At 37.5% G+C, this 21,874-nt stretch overlaps 1 protein-coding gene across 1 annotated transcript in view; it reads left to right on the forward strand.

Annotated features, from left to right (window-relative positions):
* Positions 1-21,667, forward strand: part of TMEFF2 (transmembrane protein with EGF like and two follistatin like domains 2) — a 237,824-nt gene extending 216,157 nt beyond the window's left edge. The window contains exons 8-10 of the mRNA XM_037043728.1: positions 14,967-15,090; positions 16,863-17,021; positions 21,345-21,667. Of these exons, the coding sequence (XP_036899623.1) occupies positions 14,967-15,090; positions 16,863-17,021; positions 21,345-21,441 (380 nt within the window). The 3' untranslated portion in view covers positions 21,442-21,667. The remainder of the gene's footprint in view (positions 1-14,966; positions 15,091-16,862; positions 17,022-21,344) is intronic.
* Positions 21,668-21,874: the final 207 nt, after the last annotated feature.

Genomic DNA, 21,874 nt, shown 5'->3' on the forward strand with positions numbered 1-21,874 from the left:
CTTTTTTCTATTCAAAATAAATGGTCTCCTGTAAGTCCCAATTACAAATGTCAGCTGTTTTTATATTCTAATGGATAAAATGATGTTTGACTCCCTCCAAATTCAAATTTGTATGTGTTTTATAACCCATATTGATTTCTTGAGTGGTTAACCGTGCACTTGAAATGTGTGACTTGTATACTGAGAGTATGTTGGATCTGATAAAAGGTAAACGAACACTGTGACACCATAAAGTATCATTTAGTTAATAACTAATTCCAAGCCCTTAGTGCTGTCCAAGTGGGAAGCGTTAAGACCCACACTTCATCCACAACACTTCTTAGAGCAGTTTTACACTCAGAGTTATCACCGACTAAAAATTAAGGAAGTGCCAGAAGCAAATCAATTGTTCAAAACTGAGAGGAAAAAAAATGAGTGACTCCAGAGCTATTTAGAATACCTGGAGGGAATGAGTTGTCCTAGATTGAAAAGATTTGCTCTTAACTGAAGGGTAATACTTCAGACATGTCATTTAATGTTCAAATTTTCTTAATGGAGTGCTCTAAACTTTCACCCTTCTTAAACCAAAGATGCTAAATACACTCTAGCATTTTCTGAATGAGTCATGATTTCATAAGAACATCAGTTTTAGGCATTCTGAAAATGCAGATAATGTGGGGGATCATCTCCCAGATGCCACCTGGAAACTTTTTGCTGAAATGGTCATTGATGTCGATTTGTTTCTTGGTCATTTGCTTCTTTCTAATAAAGGTGAAAATGCAGCATTACTTATTTTATGACAAATGAGCAATGTAATATAACCGCCTTTTTTATAAGATGAAGTCATATATCAGAAACAAATGTAGATCCTTTTATACATTTTTCTATCTTCTCAAAAATTCTTCTTTCTGTGTTTATTGGCATTTGCTGACACATTGGCACCTGCAAAACATAATTTTGGTTTGCAAATGCAATGAACCACAGATATTTCAACATAAGCTTCAGCTAAGGCGATCACAAAAATTTTTACCCAACTTTTAAAAGTGAAAGGAAGCACTATTCATAATTATGCTGGGAAAAATAAACATAATCCAAGACTGTCCAGGTCACATACTAGCTAAAACCAACATACCAGCTCATTTCCACTGATTTTCTATGGACTACTAAAAAGTATATGTCATTAAAGTAAGAGTTTGGTTGCTAACTGGTAACTATATTAGTTCGCTAGAGTTGTCATAAAGACCACAAGTCTGGGTGACTTAAAACAATGGAAATGTATTATTTTCCACTTCTGGAGGTTAAAAAATTCTAAAGTTAAGCTGTTTACAGAACCACACTCCATGCAAAAACTTAGAGAGGAAACCCTACCTTACCTCTTCCAGCTTCTGGTAGCTCCTATATTCCTGTAATCTCCGTTTGCATCCTCACGGGAGCTTCTCCTTGTGTGTCTTCATATGGCCTCTTTACAGGAACACTAGTCATTGGATTTAGGGCCCACTTCAATCTAGTATGACACTACCTGAACTAATGACTTATTTTTATTTTTATTTTTTAAATTAATTTATTTTTTATTTAATTCTTGTTCAAGTACAGTTTTCTGTCTTATATTCCCAGCCCTTCCCACCCTTAGTTTTTGTCCATGTGTCCTTTATACTTGTTCATGTGAGTCCATCCCCTTTTCCCCTATGATTCTCTCCCCTCTTACTTTTAAATAAAGCTACATTCTGAGGTTCCAGGTAAGTGTGAGTTTTGGGGAACACTTCACACCCAGGACCATAACCAATAAAATATGTGGCTATTATTTTACCAAATAATCACTTAGACCTAAGGTTTATAGACAGTAAAAAAAAAATGTATAATGCTGGGCATGCAAAAGACTTGTTTATTGGTATTATCATGTCTCTCTAATAACATTAAATGGAGAGACCACATGAATTCTATGATAAATATCACATCATTAAAAGTTTTATTTTAAGAATTAAGATTTTATTTTCAGAATTAATACCACCATCAATAAGAGTCTTATTCTGCTTAAACACAAAGATGCTTGATCCACAGCCATATGCCAAGATATATTTGAGAAATATCATCAAAGCAGAATAACTTTTTCACACCATTAAACTGTTCAGAGGCTATGCTATACTGCATTTAGAAATTACTTCTTGCCCTGGCTGGTGTGTGGCTCAGTGGACTGACCACCAGACTGTGAAGCAAAGGGTCACCAGTTCAATTCCCAGTCAGGGCATATGCCTGGGTCGCAGGCCAGGTCCCCAGTAGGGGGCACCTGAGTGGCAACAACACATTGATGTTCTTCCCTCTCTTTCTTCCTACCCTTCTCTTTAAAAATAAATAAATAAAATCCTTTTTTTAAGGAAAGAAATTACTTCTTAGTAAAAACTACAAAGTTTGTCTTAAGATTGTTCCATTTTGTTCCACTTTTTATTACTAGTTTTGTCTAGAATGCTAATTTCAAATGTCAACCCAACCTTCTGAAATACTTACAGCGCACTTAACTATATTTGTTTCGTAAAATTATTTTGCCTTATTATTGAGTATTATAAGAGATGGTACCCCTTCTCACCCTTTTGAGAAGAGTCTCATATATTAATTCAGTCAGGTTCCAACCTATGGCAGTACTCCAAATTTGTAAATGAATCCCAATCTACACTATAAATTCTCTAACTGCCTTTGTGGGCATCACACAGGAGAAACATGCAAACCAATCAGTTTTGGTTTGCAACCAATCAACCAGTTGGTCGAACCATCAACCAATCAGTTGCCTATCCTTGCACTTTCATGTCACTTATAGATATCTTTCTTGCCTTCTACTGTTAGCCACACATTTGCCTTCCACCCTCTCCCTTTCACTGAAGGAGACTGAGTGCATAGCAAATATGACTCATACTTGCACCTCTAGTCCTGCCACACTGAATATATGCATTCTGTTGAGTAAGCTGGAGTTCATCACTTAAGGTAGGGATTGTCTGTGCTTTAAGAACACATCGCTGAAGCGCAGCTGGCTCTTTGATGCAAACAATTGACAAACATTGATTTTCCGAAAGCCACCATACCGAAGTACAGGTGACTTTCAAAAATATTGCCTATGCCTATAATATTCATTCATTCCACTAATTAAACACCCACTTTGTGTTAGTTCCTGTTCTATATACCCTGTGGATGTTACAGTAAACAACATACAGTCTCTGCCCAAAGAGAAAGTCGAGCCTAGTGCAGAGCTCTCTGTATGCTCTGAATAAGTAACAATGAACTAACTCTTTGATCCACCTCAGCCTTCAGGCGTCTTGGTTAGCTAGAGCCTCCAGGCTGGTTATCTCCTTCTTTTTTCTAAAACAAAATGTCATTTTCTATGTGTGTGGCAGTGTGAAAAGTTTGGAGATGTCATGTTCTAATGTAGTATTTCCAAGAATGGAGTCTAGTGGAATAGCTTCACAAAATATTCCTAAAAAGAACAGAGAAGTTCCCTAGACATGGGAGTTTAAGAGCAGTCCGTGATGGATTTTCTTTCTGGGCATCGTACAATGCAGGTTGGCCTTTTAAGGACCCAGAAAACCAGCAGTAAAGAAACCCATGTAACCCGGTTTAATCTAGTCCTTGCCAAACTTACTTGACTATAGAATACCTTTGTCCATGCTTGCTCCAGAAGTCGCAGTGCTTCCCCAGAAGTAGACCGGAGCAGAAACTCTGGTCTAGAGAGATTGGCCATTGTTCATAAAGCCACCAATAAAGAAGCAGAGGTGGCTGTTTGTCCTGCCCCATGGCACTGAAGATATGCCCCTCCCATGCTGTCCCTTCTCTTGTGCTATCAACACCTTTTAGTTGTTGTAGCATCATCTCTCCCAGTTGTCACACCACCATAGATGGTGATTCTGCTTCCATTTATTTCTCTCTTTCCTGCTCCTGTTGCTTCTCTTACAACTTTATCTTTTCTACAGACAAGTTGAGCTCGTAAAGATATCACCAGTGGATCAACCCTTTTTTACTCTCACTTGGAAATTGAACCAGAGATAATCATTGGCATAATCTGCATCTTTTCCCAGCTGTGTTATTTGTTCCTATGTCCAAGAGAATGCACCATTTGCTTTCACACAGAGAGCTATCCATGCTATTCTGCTAGATGGCTAACAAAGCCACTAGTGAAGCCTGGAGATTTGCAGAAGTTAGTCTCAAGATACCTGCGATTTGACATTTTGAAGTCTCTCACAGATTTAGTGTTTGTTAGACACACAGCTTATTCTTTTAAGTGTTGTCTTCTCAAAAGAGGCAAAGGCATTCTAAAATGACGTGAATTGTTCAGGCTGACAACCAAGATCAAGGACAGCTTGATAGCTAAAGACCCCTGATGACTTCTTCTCACATCCAAGGTTGCCCTAGAAAGGGCAGCAGTGGGCAAGCCCCTGCTCACACACTTCTGGGCAGGAACAGCTATCTGAGATCAGTATTCACAGAGAAGGAGCTGAGATAGTACTGGGATTGGAAAGGTAGAGGAGCGCTAGAGTAAGTTACCAGGGGAAGGAAGCAGGGCCCAGGGAGCAGGAAAACTCAGCCCTAGACAGCTAAAGGTGGACAGAGGTAAGGAGACAAGACCAGGTGGGGTCAGGGGTTAATGTGGTCCAGATGATCTCAGTGTCAGAGTCACCGAGGGAGCTGCTTACAAAGACCAACTTCAGGCCCCTCCTCAGCTGGTGATTCAATCCAATTGATCAGGACCAAACCCTGGAAATCTATTTTTGATAGGTTTTATTTAGATTTTATTTTTGGTAGATTATCTAAGGTGAGTCTGCACTAGAACAAGAGGCATTGCCTTGAAAAGAAGAACTTTTGGATGCTAACCCACTTCTGCATCTCATTAAATTTTGCCATTTGTAAGAGTTCATCATAGAATTGTGTTTATACATAACTCACACAGGTGTATACACATACACTTCTGTGAATGTATCAGAGAATCAAGCATGTCTTCTGATGTTCTGCATTATACAAATCTTAAATTTTTGTATCTTTAAATGAGTTCAGGCATCTAGCATTGCATAATATCCCCCACTGTGGCTGTCAACAATTTCAAAGCTAGACAGGTTACTAATGTTTAGAATTAAACATTAAATTTAAATATTCCACTTAAATTCTATATAAAATGTCTAGCTATTGAAAGTGCTTTTACCACAAATTTTATGGAGCTTATGTATTTCTCTCTATTTTCTCCAGAAGAGAAGTCCAGTTTAAAGCTGTTTCCATAGAGAATTTTACATTACTGGTGGTGTCTTTTCTCAAGCACTTTTGAGACTCTGCTCCTGAAAGTCTGTTGAAGAGTAAAAGCTATCTCTTTGTTCCCTAGTTTAAAAAACCTATAAAAGCTCCTCAATTCTTTTTAGAGTGCTCTTGTAAAAAAACCAAGGTGATCACTAGCTTTAGTCATTGCAATATCATCAAGTAAATCTGTATTTATAGTTTTGGTGTTTATCATTTATTATTTTTAAGTATGAGAATAAACACATGGTTGTATTAAGAAGCAGAGAACAAAGAGAATGTTTTATTCTTTCACAACCCTAGTTTTTTATGTTGAAGTTCATGTGCGTGTGTTGTCTTTGCTGTTTTTGTTTTTAATAAAAGCTACTTTCCTTGTTGTCCTAAAAAACAGTTTAAGCAACATTTCTCCCTTCTGGACAACACTGTAGACACGGTATGAGTGGTCCAGTTAGAATCTACAAATTCAGAACTGGCTCCAGTGTGATTTTTTTAGGCATGACACGCATGCAGACATTAGTTTTTCCACCTAGACAAACTACCTTTCCAGGTTCTTCAATCTTAAAATCAAAGTGTCTATAAGTCATTTCTTTTATAAATATGCTTCCTTGGTTAACAGAGGGAATATTGTTTTTAAAACTCACTGATCTACTCATTTTTCTATTTGCCCCATGAGAAGCTGTAGATAGAAGGAACCCCGTCCCTTTCTCCAGGGCCATTCCTCCAGGGTCTGTAGGTGCAAGTCGCAGACTCGGGCGCTTTCTCTCATGAGACACTTCTCGCTCTCCTCTTCGTCACTTTCTGAAGCCATCCTCACGCCACAAACAGTTGTTCTCCCAATACAATGTGAAGATCTTTTTCCTACTGAGATAACTTCTGGACATTGTTTTGGCTGCTTCTCCGTGCTTGGCCACTGTGTCAGCGGGGAAACTCAGGGAAACATTCTTTTACTTAAAATACTATGTAGTTATCATCTTTTCTGTCTATGGTCTGTGTGAGGTACAGAGACTGAAACAGTGAAAAACACATAATGTAGCTACAATACTCGCCTTCAAAGAGGAGTTTCTAAACTAATATATCACACAGACTAGTAAACAAAGAAAAATGATGCTAAAAACTGCTAAGGGACAGAAGTAGTTTCAGGTAAGAGGTGCAGTGAGCCCAAACTGAGTGGGCAGAGGAGAACATTACAGATATTTTGCAGAGGAGGTAATGTCAATGATGAGACCTAATGATGACTAAGAGTTGCGAAGATGGATAAATGGGGGAAATGAGCGTCTCAGACAAAGAGAATTATATGGCAACTCTCTGAGGACAGAGAGAAATTTCACACGAGTGTAGGAGGATGCAAAAGAATAAAGAAACTGGGTCTAAATCCTGACTGGCCTTCTAAGTAATGTTAAAATTTAATTCATTGGAATAGTAATAGGAATAACAAAAATTGTTTCTTTGGGCTTTGGGATCATGATTCACTCATATTTTTTCTTCTAGAAAGATCTCTGTGGCTCTAATGTGGAAAATAGATTTGGAGGGGGAAAGATTGGAGACTAGCTAAGAGATAGTGAGGGTCCCATCTAAGGGAGTAGAAGTGAAAAAATAAAGGGTAGATATTTAAGAAATAGAAAACATAGGACTTGACTTACTCAATTAGCATTTGAAAGTCAAACCAAGATTTCTGGCTGAGTCAATGAGTGGATGAGCATACCTGAGATAAGAAGGAAAAAGATGCATAACATCTAACATACATAATGAAACCCATTTCAGCTTCAGCTTCCTCACTTACCCAAAGTGGGATTTTTATGAACCTACTTCAAAGGGCTGTAATAAGGAAGACATTTTATCATGTTAAGCATTTAAACAATGTAGGGCATGTTGTAGATTTTTAGGTAACTGTAGATATGTTTATCATCTTGTCTTGAAAATCTGTTTTCTCAACTGTGTTTAGAAGACAACAAGCCAAATCATGAGGAGACAGCCAATAGATATAGCATATTATATGCAGCACATAGCACAGTGCCAGGCACATAGTAGGTACTCAAGAAATATGCATATAACAAATTCCCAAAAGCAAGTTATTTTGTTTTACCTACATTATTAAAACCTTTATTTCTGCTGTGTCAAAGTGCACGCTCCAGCCTAAATCCCCTCACTCTCTGCCCGCTAGTAACTTCAGGGTCACAGAGAAAGACAAATATTCCTTGAGAAGGTGCGTCTTAACTATTTATTCATGTCTGCATATGCAGCCTATGAGGAGGGCGATAGTTTGACTCCCATAGCCTAGAAGGCAAAACTGGACAGGACCTGAACCCTCTGTCACTTGGGTTATCATTTTCAGCATTGTCACCAAAGGAGCTCACTAAGAAAAAATGGCCAGAATAGCCACTAAGCAAATACATTTGACCAGAAATGCATAACTTTGGTTTAAGACAAAAAGAAAAAACGGCGAGGGGAATATTCTTGGTAGGAAATGCCTTCCCGTTATGTTTTTCTTTCTGCGGGTTCCTAGTAAACTTCGTCTCCTAAGAGCAGCCTGCCAGGGATGAGGGCTGCTGCGGCAAAAGCTCAGTGGGAAGAGCGGAAGCAAATTGCCCCAGATACGCTTAAGGCAACGCCAGCCCTGGGCTCCCGAGAGGCTAATGAACCATAGATCCCTTCCTCTTCCCAAGGCCTGATGTTTACAAAGTTTTGTCAAAGACATCTAAAGTTCCATAAAATACTATAGTTTTAAAAGGTCTTCAAGCTAAATTCTCTAAACCTATAGGAGTCGCTCACTTGCTGAGAGTTAATAGGCTCTTGACTGAATGAGGAAGTTGGAAGAGGACCATTAGAGGCAGAGTACAGTTTCTCCCAGCAGCCTGCTCTCATCCCTCTGTCGAGGGCTCTGCCCTCTGAAGCCGGGCAGGGCATTGCCAAGTCAGAGGATAGTGCAAACAACTAAAGATCTTCTTATTTTGCTCTGAGTAATAAACAAAAACAGGATATTTTTCCCTTGGGGGTCTAGAATTCTAACTAAATTGGTATGAGCCTTGTTATGCCAAATGCATGAATTGTAAACTTTTATTTTGATATCGTAAGATAAAATGTTATTAATAGGTTTCTCTCCCAAGATTCCACAGATTTCTCAGCTCTTATCTGTGTAAATATATTTCTAGTAAAAACTGAGATAATAAAAGCCCAAGCAAATAATCATCCAGTATTGCATTTCAATCACTCCAGTCCCCAAATTACTATGTCTATTTCAGACCCTGGCACTTTTTTACATTTAAATTCCAGCAGTTCTTGAATAATGTCATTAAGTCCTTGCTTGAGAATGTGGTTATATGAAAATTCATTTTCTTCCACTTTATTTTAATTTTGTGTTCAATAATAATATTTATACCTGCAAATGGTGATATGGATAATCACAGCTCACATTTTATACTCCTGCCTGATCAATGATGGATAAGAAAGAATGTCTTTCTACCCCCTCTCACCCTGCCCCCAACCCATACCAATGGCAATGAGCAAAGTTTTGAGTCAGGTATCTTTAATTAAATTACTGTTCCTAAAAAAAGAAAGATAATATTCATTGAGCAGAAGAAATGTTGCATTTAAAGAGCCCGGTCTCTGTCTGAAGTTATTTTTCTAACTCTCTAACAGATATCAGTATGTTGTGACTGGGCCTCTGCTCTTTACAAAACTTAAGAATCAACTGTGTCCTTAATGCCTCCATGTCCCAGGTGACATAGGCTGTCATTTTTTGCTAGCACTCTCATTTGAGTGTCTGTCCTAGAGGCTTAACAAAGGAGAGGCTCCTGTCATCTACTCACCCCTGCCTTGAAGAGACTGTGACAGCAGGTGAGGCCGTTATGGGATCTGTCAACTTGCAAGAACTCATACAGCGTCACACGCAGAGCCCCTTTAATAGGAAGGCTTTTCCGTCTTTAAGAAACTTCTATTGAAATTCAAACCAGATGTGAGGTTTTACTGCCACCTCGTATGTTTACACCTGATAAGATAAGGAGAGGAAATAATAAGAATGATATGTCCTCTTTGCAACCAATTCTAATCAACAATACATACAATCATGGCTTGACTTCTAAATTCGAAATTAGTTTCTGCCCCAGGCACAATATAAGTATAACAAAGAGAAAGATAGTTTTTTTTTTCTAGTCGGTTAAATAAAATTATTTTCAAATTGCTTTGGAGATATGGCAGTAAGTAGGTAAAAGGTAAAATCAAGTAATTACAACAGGTGTGCAAGTATATGAGAGAGGACCCCCCCCAAAAAAAAACAGAATTATCTTCTGGAGGACAGGCCTTGTGTCGTACAGGCTTCCCCCTCTAGCTGAGTGTTCTAGGAACCCACCTGTACCAGTGTACCAGCTGGTGTTGTTGTGAGAGGCTGCATTCAGCTTCAGTGAATTTTTTTAAACCTACTTTCAACACATTTGCCCATTTCATGATGCACCTGCCCACACCGCAGCAGTTTTGACCAATACACATGACCCTGGTGCCATGCCCAGTCCTTCCTATTCACCTGATCTCACCCTGTGTGACTTTTTCTGTTTCCTCTTATGAAAAACGTCCTCAGAGGGAAATGTTTTGCCAATGCGGAAGAGGTAAAACAAAAGACAGCAGATGCACTAAAAGGCATCAAAATCAGCAAGTTCAAAACCTGTTCTGAGCAGTGAGAAAATGCCTCAGCAGGTGTATCGCATCAAATGGAGAGCACTTTGAAGGTGACTGAAGCTTAAGTATATGAGAATTAAATACAAAATTTTTAATAAATGAATTCCAGGGGTTTTTTGGGTCCCTCCTCATACAAATATTTCAGTTTTCTTGTACAGGTATTAAACATGGAAATAATAGTATTATATAAATACATTCAAATTTTAAAATTTGGTTTTCTGGAAATGTGTGGCAAATTTTGTGTACTCATAGGAAAAGATAGTTAAAAAGATAATAAACCAAACTGTACTACTCATATACATGTGCTTGTCAAGATAATTTGGGATGTTAAAAATCAAATTTAGATCCACATATTGTTCCCCACAAGAAGAACAATACATAATGAAGATCACTTTATGCAAGAATGTCAGAATTCTAGACATAATTGATATTTATTTTACAGCCTTTGAAAAAATACAATGTTTTCATAATTAAGGCAAAGTGATTTCCTTCATTTATTATCTAAATAACATACCCGTTTCTCCACTTGTTAGAGTGTAAAAAACATTTTACAATAAATATTTATTAGTAACTCACCATAAGTATTAGTAATAGAAATAAATATTATTCTTAGAACTCAAAGAATCCAGAGTTCTGAAACAATCTAATCTATCACACAGTAGCACTGTACATGACCTCCCTGAGAAATAATGACCCAGTTCCTTCTCAACTCCACCAGACACTCACTACTTCATTATCAACTCATTCCCTCTCTATTGAACACCTCCAGTTGCTTAAAAATGTGCAGTAGAAATCTGCTTATATAAAACACCCACTAAATCCTTCATATTACCTCTACTTTAGGATCTTGCCAACTTACTCTGAAATTGTGCAGAATCATTGGCCTAAGAGATTTGTATATATTCGAAAAACAGGATGGAGTAAAGCAAAGTGGAGATACATCCAAAGAAGTATCATCTAAAAAGGCCTCCCACACTGCAGTGCACCATGGGTAGGGTCCAGTCCTCTAGCCTATAGGTACAGAAATTTGATTTTACAAAACCTCAGAACTGAGTGGGCTGAGGAAGCTGACTTGTATCCAAAAAATGCACAGAAATTAAGGACCCATTAATTAACTCAAACAAAATACATAACTGTCAAACTGATAAGATATTCAGATGGTACTGTCAAAGCTATTTCCAATTTGTAGCCTACATAGAAGTCAGTTTATTTTAAGACTGTTTAGATAGCAGAGGGTGAGAACAAAAGAAATGCCTTAATAGTGTCAGGCACAGACAGTCTAGTGCATCCATCTCTGCAACTGCGGTTACCAGTTCAAGTTGGCTCCTCAGGACACCCTGAGAAGGCTTGAATATATAATTTGACTGGATTTTCAGAAGCTTCTTCTGCCTAGCTGTAACCCTTGTCCAAAGGGAAACAATCTTTCTTCAAATCTTTGGATAAGTTTAGTCCAATTTCACACGTTCATAGTTTGCTTTGATCTATAAGGAGCTGCTTTGATAGATTCTCTGAGTGACATCTTATTTCCAGCTTTTGGGGGAGAAAAAAGCAGAGGTAACAATAAACATACACCCCTGCACAACACAGCCTGCTCTTGGCTCTGTTGATGTAGGCTCTCGAATTCTGTGCCTGGCTCTGCCCCTTTCTGCCCACCTGCCTTCCTTGACTTTTGGTAAGGTAAGGCCATTGCCCCTGTCTCTGGCTCCGGCGTCTTATCTCGTCTCCATAAGCACCGGGATGGAAACGATATGCATAGCTATGCTTCGGAGCACCCAGACCCTCTAGTGCTTGTCTGGAGTGTGGACTAGCAATAGGCATGCAACCCTATCAACTCTGCTGCAGTAACTCAGCTCAAACCAGAAATTGTTTCTTAAAATGGTCTGGGTATCTTTCAGAACAAACCATTTGTGAACATTTAAACAGAAAACTACCCAAGGCTTTTAAACAAAGACAGGAAAAGTTTCTACTATTATCTCTGTCTCTCTTAGAAGAGTGAGATCCCTACATTAAATCTCTTTTTAAATGGAGGACAGACACCCTACAGACTTCCAAAGTTATCATTTCTATCATTTTTAATCTTTAAATGCTTTCAGTATTCCTTGAATACCTATGCATAAACATCAGGATTACAAATACTATGGCCATACACATATGCAGTTGGAATATTGGATTTCTGTGTCTCTGCTTTTCTTAATATACTTAAATTTCATTTCTAAAATATATCTATTGCATTACTAGAAGTGGTTATATATTCAGGTTTTCAATCAACTGGTATATTTGGTCAGATTGACTATAAATTTGTTGACATATATTGATGATTCCTCATTTTCTTGTCCAGGAATCATTTCTTCTACTAGTTTATTTCCAATCTCTCTCCATTCTTATTTGACAGCATCCCACAAATAGAGCACTCCAAGCTCATAAGGAATGGTGTAAACTAATTAGCAGATTTTATGTGGAAATGCTTGCCTTTCCCAGGTGACCGCCCTGTCTGAATAATGAACTTAATAAAAAACACCCAGCTTTTGTCACACTAGGGCAACAGGTTCACTCAAAGAAGCTCTTATTTTGCCCTGGGTCTTCAATTTATAATCATGAATATGGTACGAATCCAGAAACAAACAGTATGGGGTTAGGGAAAAAGTTAAAAATAAAATAGCCTAAAAATGATTCTGAGTTAAGAAAATTCTCGATCTTCTTTTGCAACTGACAGAAAGAAAAATGGCCCTAATAAAAAAAATGCCGTGACTGAAATCACAGTATGTAACTGAAACACAGGGAAGTCGCAGAAAGTTCTTCTGCATTCAGGTGCGCAGAAGCACTGAGGGGTTACTAACGAACACTAAATAGAAGTGTCTAATAGTTCGTTGTGGGGAAAGGATCCAGAAATAAGAGTGAAAATCAGTGCTGGTTCATTACATCAGCATTAGGGCCAGCAATCCCCCTACACAGGTTGCCTTTAAACGGCAGATGCATGGTTTAACCACTCTAGCTTAGAGCCCCCTAGCTGTGGCCCGGAATGAGCCGTCTTCTCCAGGGGAGCATGAATGACCATAAGCATCTCAAGGTGCCTCTAAATGCCATGGTTGCCCCACCTCTATTTTGGCCACACATCCCCATATTGGATACTTTGCTCAACACTAATCCATTTCAGTTTGGGTGTTTGCTTATTGTAGATAGAATTTGTTACCCAAAACACCGTGACACAAAATTCTAAAATAGTTTGGAAGAATTGAAGAAACCAAAAAAGAAAATTCTGTATATATTTATTCTTTTCATTGAAATGTTTTACTCAGTTTAATGGCGGTTACCATAGTAGAAATATTATAATGCAAACGAAGGTCACTTACATGGGTAAAGAGTCACAAATAAAGAACAAATGAATAATTTAAATGCCATCTCCAATCTCTCCAGCACATTTATTGGAAATCCTTTATTAATTTGAATATTTAATTTGAAATATTACCCATCATACCAATGTATGTAAAATTCCAACACAAGAAAGCACTTAATGTATTTAACAATTTATTCCAAACTTTAATGTTTTGCAGCTGACACCTAGATCTTAAAATGGATCCATATTTTACAGTTCTGTTTAAATGTAAATAATACATTTGTCTGGTTCACTACTACTAAATGTATGTTTTTCTCTCCTGATGATTACACTCATCATCCATGACTGTCAGTATAAATGATAAAGGAAACACTATAATAAAAAATTATACCCTTATGTGAAAATAGTAAGAAATAATATGTTTCATACAAAGAGTAATTCATTCTCAATATTCCATTACTGCTGACCAATTACTGTGGTGTCGAAGGATATCTTTAGATTGATGTCAAGAATGTTATATTGCTCATGTGTTTGGGTAAGAATTTTAAAGTATATCAGATCTCAGATTACAGAAAAGACTCAAATAGGCAAAACTTTATATTATAAAATGAACACATAAAGAATCAGCCCTGGCTGGTGTGGCTTGGTGGATTGAGCGCGGGCCTGTGAACTAAGGGATCATGGTTCGATTCCCAGTCAGGGCACATGCCTGGTTTGCAGGCCAGTTCCCAGCAGAGGACACACGAGAGACAACCACACATTGATATTTTTCTCCCTCTCTCCTTTCCTTCCCCTCTAAAGATGAATGAATAAAAATTTTAAAAAAAATAAAAATTAAAAAATGAATCAAGAGACTGCTTATAGATGACATTACAAATATGAAGCAAAAGTCTAACAAAAAGAGGACTAACAAAAGTCAGAAAAATATTTTAATATATCTACAGGAATAAGAGAAAACAAATGAAACTTGTTAATGACATAGGAAAAGGTTCATTTTAAAACCTAAGTTTTTTCTTTATTGTAAGTTTAAATTTCAAAAAACATTGTTAACAGGCTAAATATTACACATTACAATACACTTACAGCATTCAGTATGTACTGTGCTAGTATCTACATAAGTGATTTTGAAATAACATTTGCTGCTTCAATAGCTTTATTTTGGTAATTAAAAATGTACGGGTGCTAATAAAATTCACATTCACAATAAACAAAAAAGGCCTAAAAGAATATATTTGTTGAAACTTGCATTGGGTTTTGGAAAACATCTGTTTAACAATTGAATGCAGTCATATTTTAACTTTTAAGCTCCCACATTGAGAAAGTATCAAGATATTGCAGCAATTTTCATAGGGATGTTATTCTAAGCTTTGATATTCAAAAAATAGGATATTTCTTTCTGAATTATTTTATGATCAATGTACAGTCTCTACACAAGAAAAATCAAGGCTCTCTGACAACTCATGGACACATTACTGACTGTTAAAAATGCAGGAAATTGCATAAAAGCATGAAAAGTACTGGGTAATTTTGCAGTTCCATCTCTAAACACAATTGTAAAGACGCCTGTCTTTCAATTCTCCCTCTTTCTTCTGAAGCATGGCCTTTTAGCTCCTGCCCTTTTAAAATATTTTTACCTACTGTAACTTTGCTTCTTAATGTACTGGTTGATCTTGCGAGGCTAACAAAGTGTTTATAGGGTGCTTGGTTTTATCTGTATTCACAGAGAATGCTAACAAATTAGAAGAAAGTGCCAGAGAACACCACATACCTTGCCCAGAACATTACAACGGCTTCTGCATGCACGGCAAGTGTGAACATTCTATCAATATGCAGGAGCCATCTTGCAGGTAATGTTTTCACTCTTTAACATTTGAAATGTACAAAATAAACATGTAGGAACCAAATGCTGGATGTTTACAGAGGATTGAATGCCATTCTGCCTGAATGGATGATCAGCAGCGAACTTCTCTCTGCCTCTCCTTACAGACAGGCACACACAGGCACCCACTGGGAAACCAGGAACACATGTGCCTGGCACACCCAAGTAGTATCACATTAGTTATATATATATGCTTTTAGTAGAATTTTAAATTGACTGTGGGCATTACAAGCTCCTTAAAGACACAGGCTTGTCTGTTTTATTCACCTTCTTTCCCATGGATACAGAACAACACTTGGCACGTATCAGGAGTTTAATTAATAATATTTCTCAATCAAGTGAATGGGAAAAGCTCTGCTGTATATAAGATGATACAGTTACTTTTAGGAGGCCAACTTTTCCATAGTCCTTTGGGTCTCAAAACAAATATCGTCCATCTTAGCTTTGCCAGGCACACACATCTTTTCTGTGGATCCGCTGTCCACAAACCTTGTCTGTATAACGAGATAATAAGCTGTGCCTCCACAGATTCACACTCAGTTGAAACACAAAGAAATTGCTTGCCTGGATTTGGTCAATAAATATACATATCTGCTAAATATTTATGGAGAGAACATAACTATTTCAAATATGTAAAGCCAAAGTGAAAAAAGTAAATGCTTTTATCAAAGGAATAAACAAGGGACATGTGATGAAATAATTTGCATATTAGTCTGCAGGAAAGGAGTTTCTCTCCCTCTGTCTTTCTCTTCTCTCTTTGCCCTGTGCTCCTCCCGTACCCCTCTCCTCTCAGGAACTGTCTTCCCTTCATGTTTTCCTTCTCTGAATACATTAGCACCTGCTTTCCACTGAAGCCAGGCAGAGTGAACATAGCTGAGAGGTTGCTCCTGCTGACCTGTCATCCTCTGCAGCGTTGCCATTATTAAACCCCTCTGATGCAGACAGGAAAGATCCCAGGATGCAGTTAGGAGAAATTCAAAGTGCAGCAGTTGTACAAAGTCGGTGACAAATTGATCCCCATCAGCACTGTTTTTATGTGAGCTGTTCTCTTGTTTCATTGTGAGATGCTACTTGTAACACGCAGATTGTCTACCTGAGCTCTCTGGTGGGGACTGAGTGAGAAGCAGCATTCATTCTCAGATGAATAGCACAGATGAATGGGCTTGTTTTGCAAAGCTATGTCATCTCCATCATAATTACCTTCTTTTTCTACTGAAATTTTACTCTCTAACATAAGCAGACAACGTTGTGACCAGCAAATTAAAGAAATTACTCTTTTGGCACCTCTGGCCCTAACATTTTTTTATCATGTATTCTAATAGTATAGAGAATGCTGTATCCAAAAATCAATGAATCAATGAATCAATAAATAAAATAGCCTTATTTTTTATATCCATGTCATTGGAAAGAATCCTCTGTTTTTTCAGGTAATCATATTGACTTAGGCTGATGAAAGAACAAGTTAAATAAAACATAAGGCTTACCTGAAAAATAAATATAGAAAGAACAATAATCAAACTTTTTTATTCTAAGCATAAAAAGAAAGTACATATTTTTAAAAATAAAAACACAAAGATATTTTTTAAAGTAAATGGTGGAGAATTAATATCTACAAAGTAGATTTTCTTTCAGAGAAGGAAACAAAAAGCCCTACTTTCATGATAAAGATAAATGGTTATAGGCCAATAATAACAAGACATCCAGAAGCTTCAGGTCACTAAACATTATAATTTCTTCCAGGTGTGATGCTGGTTATACTGGACAACACTGTGAAAAAAAGGACTACAGTGTACTGTATGTTGTGCCCGGCCCTGTACGATTTCAATACGTCTTAATTGCAGCTGTGATTGGAACAATTCAGATTGCCGTCATATGTGTGGTGGTCCTGTGCATCACAAGGTCAGTGGCTGCACTCAGTAGTCGCCCAAGTTAAAGGGAGGTGTTGGTCCTCCTTGTTTTAACCAGGTCACTCTGATTACGAGTCCTTTCATGGACTCTGCAACCACCCATGCTCTGGAGTCCTATTTCTTCATCAAAACAGCCTTTGAGTAGCCAAATGGAAAGATACTGAGTTTCATGACGGAGTACTACAGATTATTTTTTTAATGATATTTCTTCTTTATTTATTTTTTTAAGATTATTTATTTATTTATCTTTAGAAAGGAAGGAAGGGAAGGAGAGAAGGAGAGAAATATCAATGTATAGTTGCCTCTTGTGAGTCCCCTGCTGGGAACTGGCCTGCAACCCAGGCATGTGTCCTGACTGGGAATCGAACTGCGATCGCGTGGTTCACAGGTCCGCACTCAATCCACTGAGCTACACCAGCCAGGGCTACAGATTATTTTTTAAGATGTTATTTATTATTTACTTTTTAGAGATAGGAAGGGAGGGAGAAAGAAAGGGAGAGAAACATCAATGGGTGGTTGTTTGCCCCCTACTGGGGACCTAGTCTGTATCCCTAGTCATATGCCCTAGTCTAGGAATCGAACTGGTGACCCTTTGGTTCACAGGCTGGCACTCAATTCACTGAGCCACACCAGCCAGGGCCAGATTATTCTTTTAATTTTTGCATTCTGATAAGAATTGTTTACTTTCTTAGCAAAGGTCTTTTCACCCCTCTAATGTGTAATTCCAGTTTTTGTTTAAATACACTCTTCTCTTTCAACTATAAAAAATCAGTCCTGATTTAAACTTTTAACAGACTATTTAAATGACCAGTGTTTCCTTATTTATCCAGATCAGTATGCTGAATGAGGTTAAAATAGATTTTAAATGAGGCCTATAAAAGTATCCAATTATATCTTTCATTTATGACACATATTTCCTAGTGTAACTCTTAGATATAATCATTTTAACATATTTGATATAAGCAAAAATATTGCCCTAGCTAGTGTAGCTCAGTGGATTGAGCACAGGCTGCAAACCAAAGGGTGACTGGTTCGATTCCCAGTCAGGGCACATGCCTCCGTTGCAGGCTAGGTCCCCAGTGGGGGGCCACATGAGAGGCAACCCCACATTGATGTTTCTCTAACTCTCTTTCTCCTTCTCTTCCCCTCTTTCTAAAAATAAATAAATAAAATCTTTAAATATATATATATTTTTTATCTTAAGTCAACAAAAGAGCTTTTAATCACAAAATTCAAAGTAAATAATTACAATGACAAAAATTATGTCATAGTACATGTAAACTTTTGATATATGGAAACATACAGCAAATATCAAAACACAGTTTTCTCTCAAACCTCCAGGACAATTAAATGACAACTATTTCGCAGGGAGCTAGTTGAGAAAGATAAAAAGATTTCATCCAATTTCAACAGGACTGAAAATTGTGATTAATTAGTGATATATGACACTGGGCTTGAAGTAATGGAGTGAGGCCAGGTACTTGTTTCGCTTTATTAATGTGTCAATTCATGGTAACCAGGAATTGGATTCTAAACTAAATATATATCGTTTATGTCCTGTCTAGCCAGAAACAGTACTGAAGATAGTTCCTTCTGATCTGTTTTTACTCTCCTTGAGAAAAAAGTTCTAAGGAAGTTTTCAAGGTTTTTGCCAAATTCACAAGGCATTTAGACTTTTCATTCGTTTGCACAGCTCTACAGTAAATCAGAATGGTTCCCAAAAAATTATTTTCAAAAGGGAAGAAAATAAAAGAAAGCATCATATCTTTAGAAAATAAAGGCCATAATACATCTCAGTCTCGGTATTGCACTGTCTTCTTTGAGGACAAGTGTGTCATTTGCTCTTGAAAAAGACAAAATATGGTTCATAAATCCTTGCCCAGCCTAAAGGCTCAAGGGAAGATCACCAACTGGAGCCTTGTGCTGCTCTAACACAGGTTGAGTCCATCAACTAGGCTCACACATTTAGATGCCAAGTGAGTCAGTGGATTATATTAAAATAGATTCTGGGAAACATAAAGATGACTCCAGAAACCAAAAACACTGAGTATAAAAGAAAAGATAGAAAAGAATCCACAACACAGAAAACTGAGCCATATTATACTGAGGGTCTTGAGCTTTCTAATATCTAAGCAATATCAGAATATGAAAAACAAAATTTATATGTGGTAGATCTAATCTCACCACAATTGAATTTGCTACTTCAGGTACTGACAAAGACACAAAACTTGAAATAACAGGTGTTTTCAAGTCTGTTATTAATCACAGTGCCATTCCCATGCACAATAAAAACAACTGGAATATGTAAGATCCTAACTTCACCAGGAATTGTGTGTATATATATGTTATGTATGCATATATCCTTTATGTGTATTCATACACACAGACATATATATATATATAAATTTAAGAGCATTTTGAGGAAGGCACAGTTATCCCCATTTTCAAGGTAAGGACTCTGAGGTATGAGAAGTTAACAAAAGGCCGAGTGTACCCAGCTGAACAATAAGGGCAGACACAGAGGACTGCCTACTGTCAGAGCCTGTGCACTTAACCACTTAACCTCTGCTCCTGCTCACCCTTGGCTGGTCATGATGTTGTATCTTGCAATGGTCGAGGCAGGCTCAACCGAGCTCCAAATTAGAGCAAGCCATTTTTTCAAGGCCTGTGATCATTATGTTAAAATGAACAAAACCTATCTTCTATTTACTTTTGAGGGGGAGAAATAGCTCATGAGCTAAATTAGCAGTACTGTAATGCTAATTTAGGACATCCAGGCCTTCCACAGCCTTTCCAGGTGCCAAACTACTCAATAAACTACACTGTGCCCAGTGTGGATTCATTTCAATTACTCAAAAACATTCTGCTCAAAAAACAGACATTCCAACTTGGCCATTCCCCACTACCAAAACCCTCCTTTCTTGGTTACCTGGATTCACATGTCTGTCAAGACCAATTCCAAAATACCCAGTTGCTTAAAGATTTTCAAAATTGCGCAAAGCAGAGATCCTTCCACTCTTCAGTTTTTTTAGTCTCTTCATCATCTGGACCCTCCCCTTTTCTACTTTTTTCTTCCTTTTCTCCTTGCCCCACTTTTTCCCCTAATTTCTTCCCCTTGTTTTTACTGTTTTAGCCAAACACCTGCTTTCTTCGTAAATATGATATGTATTATAAAAAATAAATATCTGGAGACATAAAAAGAATTGCCCTGTTGAGAAGATGGATTTTAAATCTTTTTATCTGTAGCTCTTGCTTAAAATGTGCCTTCTGGCTCCATGTTCATTTTGATACATCTACCCTCTGCCCCCCCCCAAAATANGCGCAAAGCAGAGATCCTTCCACTCTTCAGTTTTTTTAGTCTCTTCATCATCTGGACCCTCCCCTTTTCTACTTTTTTCTTCCTTTTCTCCTTGCCCCACTTTTTCCCCTAATTTCTTCCCCTTGTTTTTACTGTTTTAGCCAAGCACCTGCTTTCTTCGTAAATATGACATGTATTATAAAAAATAAATATCTGGAGACATAAAAAGAATTGCCCTGTTGAGAAGATGGATTTTAAATCTTTTTATCTGTAGCTCCCACTTGCTTAAAATGTGCCTTCTGGCTCCATGTTCATTTTGATACATCTACCCTCTGCCCCCCCCAATATATATATATTTTTATCTATTCTCTGATATAGCTTATTATGATAGGATTTTTTTGAACTTCATGTTGTTGTTCTCATTTACATCATCAAAGCCATCTTTTATGCTGTGACAAGAGATACTAGATCAGAGTTTTTTAGACAATTTGACGGAATATTAGCTTTTTATAGAAGCTAAATAATTGGTACCAATTTATGTCCTTAGCTTATAGTATTAACACAAAAAAATGATATTAGGATGAACCAAAATAATATCTTTCCATTGGGAACAGTTGGCTCACTCTCTGGTTTGATGGGATTTAAACTGGTAGCATTGAAATGTCAATATAACAGTCATCCTTCGGAAATTTAAAATACAAAATTGCTGAAGACCCTTAAAGTGAGATTAGAATGGCTCACAATTTGCTTGATTGCCTTGTGCTCAATCACTGTGTGCTGCCACGAGTAAACAGTTGAGAACGAGGTAAGTGTGTTCCTCTTTGGCGTTCACTTCTGTTCTTAAATGCTCCTCAACATGCACTTGAAGCTGACTGCAACTTGGCTGTCCTGCTAATAACTTCTTTTATCTGAACGACTTTAGTCACTTGCTTAATCTATAACTTCACTCTGTGATTGCAGGACCAGACTTTAGGTAACAGCACTGGACTAAGATCTGTGTACTTTCCAACCTTCTAGGAAATGCCCCAGAAGCAACAGAATTCACAGACAGAAGCAAAATACAGGTCACTACAGCTCAGACAACACGACGAGAGCGTCCACGAGGTTAATCTGAAGGGAGCATGTTGCACAGTGGCCGGACTCTCCAGAGCTTGGACTACTCAATACAGTATTATAGACAAAAGAATAAGACAAGAGATCTACACATGTTGCCTTGCATTTGTGGTAATCTACACCAATGAAAACATGTACTACAGCTATATTTGATTATGTATGGATATATTTGAAATAGTATACATTGTCTTGATGTTTTTCTGTAATGTAAATAAACTATTTATATCACACAATATAGTTTTTTCTTTCCCATGTATTTGTTATATATAATAAATACTCAGTAATGAGAAAAATGGCATTCTTAACTTCGCAGTATCTCATAACTGTAAATATATACTCAAGGTAGTACAGTCTCTGCAGGTACCAGTTTTTCATCTTTCTCCACATCTTGAGACAGAGCATCAGTTCACACAGGACTCTGTGGCTGGGGTTTG

This window comes from Sturnira hondurensis, unplaced genomic scaffold, assembly GCF_014824575.4.
Source record: "Sturnira hondurensis isolate 20B ecotype Veracruz unplaced genomic scaffold, ASM1482457v3 Scaffold0004136, whole genome shotgun sequence".
Lineage (NCBI taxonomy): Eukaryota > Metazoa > Chordata > Mammalia > Chiroptera > Phyllostomidae > Sturnira > Sturnira hondurensis.